At 39.2% G+C, this 8,074-nt stretch overlaps 1 protein-coding gene across 2 annotated transcripts; it reads left to right on the forward strand.

Moving 5' to 3' along the window:
- Nucleotides 1-1,258: 1,258 nt before the first annotated feature.
- Nucleotides 1,259-5,595, forward strand: LOC132898321 (archaemetzincin-2). 2 transcript variants are annotated; one of them, XM_060939837.1, is made up of 8 exons: nt 1,259-1,363; nt 1,494-1,580; nt 1,979-2,336; nt 2,413-2,586; nt 2,817-2,945; nt 3,794-3,957; nt 4,198-4,374; nt 4,551-5,595. In XM_060939837.1, the coding sequence occupies exons 3-8, from the start codon at nt 2,054-2,056 to the stop codon at nt 4,680-4,682; spliced, it is 1,059 nt and encodes a 352-aa protein (XP_060795820.1). In that variant the 5' UTR covers nt 1,259-1,363; nt 1,494-1,580; nt 1,979-2,053; the 3' UTR covers nt 4,683-5,595. The 2 variants fall into 2 exon arrangements, with proteins under 2 accessions (XP_060795820.1, XP_060795819.1); XM_060939836.1 differs by having other exon boundaries at nt 1,259-1,580.
- The last annotated feature ends 2,479 nt before the right edge of the window (nt 5,596-8,074 follow it).

Genomic DNA, 8,074 nt, shown 5'->3' on the forward strand with positions numbered 1-8,074 from the left:
ACCACCGTGCCGCCCAGTTGTCGATGTTTTTATAAAAAAAAAAAGATCTAACACTGGAACATTTTTAATTGCAGCTACACGCCTGGAGTATTTCTCTTTTTTAAATTTTCTCTTCGCACAACCACTCAATTGATTTCTGTCCATTTTTCATTTCTACCGCGGTTTTAAAAAAATTGATACATTTCACTGTAGGTGGACTGGCTCAACTGACAGGTTGAGGAAAGGGGGGTTAATGGTCACATAGGCCACTCTTGCTCAGAATTATGATTATTGTTGTTCTTATGAAAGTGTTCATAATGAATTATATATGACTATTTAACAATGGGGCGGCACGGTGGTGTAGTGGTTAGCGCTGTTGCCTCACAGCAAGAAGGTCCTGGGTTCGAGCCCCGGGGCCGGCGAGGGCCTTTCTGTGTGGAGTTTGCATGTTCTCCCCGTGTCCGCGTGGGTTTCCTCCGGGTGCTCCGGTTTCCCCCACAGTCCAAAGACATGCAGGTTAGGTTAACTGGTGACTCTAAATTGACCATAGGTGTGAGTGGTTGTCTGTGTCTATGTGTCAGCCCTGTGATGACCTGGCGACTTGTCCAGGGTGTACCCCGCCTTTCGCCCGTAGTCAGCTGGGATAGGCTCCAGCTTGCCTGCGACCCTGTAGAAGGATAAAGCGGCTAGAGATAATGAGATGAGATGAGATATTTAACAATGTCAAGTGTATAACCATTTTAAGTGTACAAACATTCACGAAAAATATTTTTAAAGTTTCTGTCATGTGGTGCCCCCCCACTGGCTGTGAGTGGTTGGTGCCCCTGGGCACTGTGCCGCAGGCCCATATAGTTAATCCGGCCTTGCTTCGCATCGCCGGTCAAACTCTTATGGTTGTCAAGGAATGTCAAGTTAGCTTGCCCACCACGGGCTTGTTGCTATGGGGAAAATTGACACGTGACCAATTCCTGCAAATGGCTCTAAATTGAGCGTAGGTGTGAATGTGAGTGTGAATGGTTGTCTGTGTCTATGTGTCAGCCCTGTGATGACCTGGCGACTTGTCCAGGGTGTACCCCGCCTTTCGCCTGTAGTCAGCTGGGATAGGCTCCAGCTTGCCTGCGACCCTGTAGAACAGGATAAAGCGGCTACAGATAATGAGATGGACGGAGAACAGAATATGTTGCTTAAGAACTTTTATTTTGAAAATGGTTTCTAACCCGGAAGACCTCTCGCAAAATGTACACCAGCTAGAACACGTGACTTTCATGATACTGACGTCAAAACCCTACTGTTTATGTTGGTGTGGGGTTTTGGCGACTTTCATAACAGTTTGAATGTTGAATATTTGATTCGAAGGAATTCTGAGCGAATCTGATTTTGACAGGTCTGTCCATTGGAATGACGAGTCATTAATTTATTGGCCATTGAAAAGGATTTTCCGAAAATCCAATAGATTCACATGACTCTGCATTTTTTTGTGCATCCTGTTTTGATTGGCTGTTGTTGTTGTGTAGGTCGCTATCTACACTTGAACTAAAAGCGGTAGAGAGCAGTTCACACTTGAACAACATGTGACGTTAAAGATGATTATCAGAACTGTGGTAAGACCTTTTTTGTGTTAGCACGAATGAACGGAAATGTTTCCGGAAGTCGTAAAATGTTTCTCAGAACCAAGAAGCTGAGGAACGGGTGGAAAACGAGAGAAGTTTGTGAATGACTTACAGTACTGTATATTAGCCTACAGGTTTCTCCAGTCCACTCCTGGGGGTCCACCGACCTGCACATTTGCGAGTTTTCCTTGTTCACATCACACATAACCCAATTCATGACTAATATGATATGATGATTAACTGATGAGTTGAATCTCGTGTCTTTAGGACTTAAGTAGGGGTAAACTATATAGAGCTGGGGCAGAGAACCCATGAGTTAGACCTCAGATGATATGTGTATGGAAGTGCTACTTCATGAATTTGTAACCAGTGTCTTGCTGCATTTGCAGACGTTTCACCCATAGATCTTGAAGGTCTTCAGCTCACTAGTATAGAACCATAACTACTAAGATAACACACTTCAGATGCAGTGCCTGGAGCATCCTGTGGAGAAACTGCACTCGGTTCTCCTCTCCAGACGTAAGGATCTAGTAGAGGCCTATGAGAAGTACAGCAGAGAGGAAAAGCAGTTTCTTGAGGATGGTCTCCTCCCTGGCAGTTCACTTTTCACTGCCATTACCATTCACTCTGATTCTGACTGGATTCCTGCCCACCCTGAAGCTCCTCAGGACTTCCAGAGCTTCTATAGCAACCCACACCGAAGCTCACCCAACAGTGGCCATAAGACCATTTATATTCAAACTATCGGTTAGTCAAAGACCCCATATGATGCAATGCTGTATCCAGAACAAGTTGCCTTGTAATGTGTTTCAATGGTCCACAGGATCCTTTGGGGATGGAGCTGGGATCACTGAGCAGTATGTGGAGTGGCTAAGGGAATACTGTGAGGCATTTTATTTCGGCCTGGCCGTCAAGCTCTTACCAGCAGTGAGTGTTGCAGCCACCAGCTGCACATTTCGTATCAACAGCAACACAAATAACCTGCAGCTTCATGCTGGTGAGTATTAGTATATGTGCAATACAGTATGTTTATTGTGGCTGCTTGGGAAATGTTGAGATGACCTAAGGCCACTTAATCCCAGTGTCCTGCAGAGGGCACTCAGTGTTCAGAAGAGTGTATAGTGATATTTAACTCCTTGGTGATCACCTATACATATTATTTCACTTTCTATGTCTTTTGTTATTTTCGGTCTTTAGGTTCTAAACATTTTCTTTCCTTTTTCATAGGAGACCTGTTGATGTTTTTGAAAAAGAGGAAGCCAAAAGATGCATTTTGCATTGTTGGGATAACCATGATTGATTTGTACCCAAAAGACTCCTGGAATTTTGTATTTGGTCAAGCATCTCTCACTGAAGGTGATATCGAACTGAGGTGTTATTTGCCTTTCTTCATGCTAACTGAGGTGTTATTTGCCTTTCTTCATGCTAACATTTCTAATGTTTACAGTTCCCCGTTATTGAAACATAACCAAATTAGAGTTTGCACATTCAGCATTTTTTTTTACATAGTGTTAATTTTGTTGAGGAAATTTTGACAACACGTTTTTGTTTTGCTCACCCCACATTAAAAACTGAACAACTAATAAAAAAAACACTCTTCTGCTTAAAATACAACTCCAATTACAAAAAAATGTTAGAATGCTGTGTAAAACGTAAATTAAAAAAAGTATGCAATGATTTGTTAGTCATGGAAACCCTATATTTCATTGAAAATAGTACAAAGGCAATGTTATCAAATGTTGAAACTGAGAAGTCTTATTGTTTTCTGAAAAATATATACTCATTTTGAATTTAGTGCCAGCAGCATGTTTCAAAAAAAGTTGGGACAGGGGCATGTTTACTGTTCTGTTGCATCACCTCTACTTTTAACAACGCTCTGTAAATATTTAGGAACTGAGGAGAAATTTCTCAGTTTCAACTTTTGATCCGTTGTCTTTGTACTATTTTTGAATGAAATTTTGGGTTTTCATTGTTTGCAAATCCTCACATTCTGTTTTTATTTACATTTTACACAGCTTCCCAGCTTTTTTGTTGAATAAATTCAAATTAACTATTAAACTGCACACATTTGAGCTTTTAGTGATTGCATGTGATGAGACAGTAGAGTTTAATCTAACATTAATTTCATTGCTGTATCCTTTTGTGCACAAACTGCTGTGAACAGTTGTTCTAAATACAAAAAATACAAACACATTGTGTTGCAGGAATGGGGGTTTTCAGCTTTGCTAGATATGATGATGACTTCTACAAAAGGAGTTATGCCGGGCGGCTGAAGAAGGCAATAAAATTGAAGCCAGGTGACTACAGTGTATTCCAGGGCTACTACACACCTCCCATTAGCAGCACTCTGCTCCTCCGCTCGTGTAAGGTGTGACAGCCATAACTGGACTCCAAAATAGTAGCCTATTTAGCCCTATTTAAACCATGATTGTGCAACATTTAAGAAGATTGGATTGCTGCAATATTATTATTGCAACCAGAATCACACCACTTTTTTTTTGGCCTTAATTATTACTCACAGTTTATGTTAACGATTTTAGAAGATCAGTGTTTAAAAAGTTGTCCATTTTAGGATGATTCTTTAGTTTCATTTCTGCTACTTTGGCAGACCCTGACTCATGAGATTGGGCACATATTTGGTATCAAGCACTGCCAGTGGCTCCAGTGTGTTATGCAAGGCTCCAACCATTTAGAGGAATCGGATCGTCGTCCACTAGACCTTTGCCCCATCTGCCTCAGAAAACTACAGTGTGCCACTGGCTTTAAGATTGCAGACAGGTACAAGGTATGAGGGATTCTTGGATGTGGTATATGCCAAAATGTTACCGTTCTCAAATCTCAGGAAGGAAATGGCATCTTCAGATATAGATCAAAGCCAGTACACTTAATAAACTGTGTTGTCTGACACATTTCGAGCAGCTACTCTTTGAGTTGTGTGTTAATGCGAAGCGTCTCTTGCAGGCTTTGCTACAGTGGATAGAGAGTGGAACTGGAAGTTCTGACCATCAGTCAGGCAAACCCACACAAGCTTTCCAACACTTCAGAGAGTGGTTATGTAAGTGTTTGAGCGTACTGACAGATGAAACTTTTTAACTCTCTTACATGTTAGTAAGGACGATGAGCAGAAAGGATATTTAATATATGTTGTGTTTAGATCAGACAAGATTCCATTATTTTTCTGTGTAGAAACTTTAATGTAAATAAATGTTGAATTTAAATTTTACTACAGAAATAGGACTTTTAAATGTGTAACAATTTGCTTAGATTTGCCTGAAATATATTACTTTATTACTGTATTCAACAAATTAAAAAAAAGTATCATTGTGTGAAAAACATATTGCTATTCCAGACACACAAAATCATACTTTGTGAATGTACACTATAAGCACTTCCTTTCCAAACATAAAAGATCAATGTTTAGTAACAGTAGTGTAATACTTGTATAAGTTATAGTATTTCAAGTTCAGTTGGAATGATGGGTTTTTTTTTCTTCTTCTTCTTTTAATTAAACTGTATGTGTAGTTTTCACATTTCCTGGCACAGTCATTGTAAAAGCATTGCATTAGATTCACATGAAGTGACACTCACATTCTCATCACACACATATTGAGTGTTACTGTCACACGCCGTCATTCTACACTTGAAGACATTCATAGTTAAATTCATATTACTGACCATGAAAGAACAATCATACACTGTGCTTTAACTGCAGATTATCATGATCACAAATATCTAGCATTTACAGTAATTCAGCAGTAGTGTGTGTTGACCTAAAATTACCTAAAGGTAGACATAAAAGCAGCTAATCATGTCATTGGAAGAAAAAGAAAGCTCATTGGTCCAAAACCATGAGGCTCATGCAGCTGCAGCTGTTCAAGATTCTGTACAAAATCCTTCAGGAATAAAATACAAATGATGCAAGTGTACAGCATGTACTATAAGCTATGTAGTGAGGCATTGTTTAAGGTAAATTGGCATAATACTGCAATAAACACCCAATAAATTACATGCAGTTTGTCTATATTCTAGTGAAGCTGTCCGCTTCTAAAGTTCTCCATCACTTGCATGTTTCTGATTGTAAATCTGTAATTGAACAATTGTTTATTTTTTTCTACTTGTGTTGTAATAATCCGTTTATATTTTAGTGCACTGTAACTCCAGCACGGTCAAAGGTACACAGGTCTGCCAAGTGTCGCATAATATATTTAACTAAAGAAGAGCATGTCACAGTCCGGTCCAATCCAGTCCATCCATGCCTTAGATTGTGGGACTTCCATGCCGGATCCAGGACAGGAATTCAGTCCTGCCTTGCTGAAGGCCATTTCCTGAAGTGGCACTCCCACACCCGCTACCACTCCTCTCCCATCAGCCAGGGCTTTTTAAGAACGGAGTTACTCCATTTGCCAGGCTGTCTCTTGTAGACTTTCCTCGCCTCGCTACAGCTCATTGGTATTGTGTCTTCTTGATTCCCCCTGCCTGAATTTTTCCTTGGTTTTTGTCAAGTTTTTCTGTCCAGTTTTTTGTCCCTGTTTTTGCCTGCCTGTTCTTTTGAATTGTGTCCTTTGCTACCTCTGCCTGGATTTCCCTTGTCCCTGTGTTCATCAATTTTTGTGAAGATTTTTCTGTCCTGTTTTTTGTCCCTGATTGTGTCTACCTGCTCCTGTGTTTTTGGCCTCCTGGCCTGTTTTTTGACTACTGATTTTTGCCTGAGCCCTACTGTACCTTTTGCCTTTCTGCCATCTACTTCATTAAAGTGCATAGTATGGACCAATTTTGTTTTTTTTATATGAAAGTATGTCCCTTTACACACTCATCCAGAAGGGTAATTTTGCACAAGGCCATCTGTCTACAGCAGAAAAAATAAAATAACAAAACGCGTCTGGAAAAATCCCAAGGGAGTCTGGAGCCAGATTCGTGACGTTACCTGCGGAAGCGCCAGCAGGCTGCGCGAGCTTGCACGGTTTCAGTGCACAGCCTGTGTAGACCAAGCGCTCCCATTTCTCTCTCATTGTCCGGTCTTTTGGAAAACGATGAGTACTAATCCCATCATGACTGGTGTTGCTACACCCTTCTACGATACATCTGTTAACCATTTTAATAATTACATGATAATGTTGAAGAAATTTGCAGAAAACCACCAGGTCGTTTTCTCATAAACAAACCAACGCTGATGTAGGATTCAGAGGGAGGGAGTCCTGCACGTGACGTCACGAAAATCAATGTTTCCCGGGAAATCCAAATGCCAAGTTTTTTCAGAGGCGGACCAATTCGCCTCAAATGGCTTGATTTCAACTGAATTTCTCTGGTATTGTGCAAGGTAAAAAAAATTGCACAAAATGCAAAATGTGACAGATATTTGACCAAAGCTTAATATAAAATAGGAGAATTACATTGATCTTGGTCCTGAATTTACCCGTGATATGCACTTTAAAGAAGTTTTCTCTTTACACTGCCTGTTTTCTGAGTCTGCTCTTGGGTTCTCACTTCACCTCAGCTCGCCATTCCTGACAGCGCAGGCCATATTGTCTTTTTAAAAAGTATATCTTCATATCTAATTTAAGTACGGAACTATAGACAGTTAAATAGTTAAGTGACAATTTGTGTGTGTGTGTGTGTGTGTGTGTGTGTGTGTGTGCTTGGAGCTGTATGCGGCCTCACACACTCAAGTGTGAATCTAACACGTTAGTAGAAACGGACATGCGCACACATCATTACTAAAAATATATCAGGTAAATAATATATTGTGTATCATGTATAATTATATAATAATCAATTTCTAACTACATTTAATACTATCATGAGTAATGCAGTAACCAATTACCCAATGTCATAATGCTTTTTGAGCAAATTTATCAACCTCTATATACCAGGACAATGCCTCAAGCTAATATGTGATAATGGTGGCTATACATTAAGGCTAAATTTACCTAGGGCCACTTTATTTTCTTCTTTACTCACTGTAAAAATAAGTGTGAACATTCATACTTTAAAAATGTTTTATGACACAGACAGGGTTATTTTGTACTTTTGAAGGTCGGAATTTCTTTTAAAAATGTATTTACCTCCAATTAGTGATTTTGACCACATGTCAACCTCAGAACATGAAGTCACACAAGTATGTTTTTCATTTGTGAATTAGCACCTTTAGTGTTGTATTGTTATATTAAAAACATATTATTGAACACTGCAAGTTATTAACTAACTGAAAAAAGTGGTGAGTTGGTTTTTAGCATAATTTCCATTATAATGAAGAACTAAATAAAATTGTTCATATGTTAATTTGTTCATGTAAAGAAGGTGTACTAACATGGAAGGTGCAGATTATTTGGGATTTTGTTTTATCACAGTTCAATGTTCCATTAAAAGAAATATTTTTTGAGTAGTACTTAGATTGGGTATATTTTGCATTTAAACTAACAATCTACATCAAGATTTCATTTCCATTGTCTAATTTTAAACCAAATCAATGTCTTAACAGTCTATTA

Source organism: Neoarius graeffei, chromosome 14 (genome assembly GCF_027579695.1).
Source record: "Neoarius graeffei isolate fNeoGra1 chromosome 14, fNeoGra1.pri, whole genome shotgun sequence".
Lineage (NCBI taxonomy): Eukaryota > Metazoa > Chordata > Actinopteri > Siluriformes > Ariidae > Neoarius > Neoarius graeffei.

Coding starts and splice junctions, on each gene's coding strand:
- LOC132898321 (XM_060939836.1), top strand. CDS start 2,054: ATGCAGTGCCTGGAGCATCCTGTGGAGAAACTGCACTCGGTTCTCCTC. Junction 2,337..2,412: donor CATTTATATTCAAACTATCG/GTTAGTCAAAGA, acceptor AATGGTCCACAG/GATCCTTTGGGGATGGAGCT. Junction 2,946..3,793: donor TCAAGCATCTCTCACTGAAG/GTGATATCGAAC, acceptor ATTGTGTTGCAG/GAATGGGGGTTTTCAGCTTT.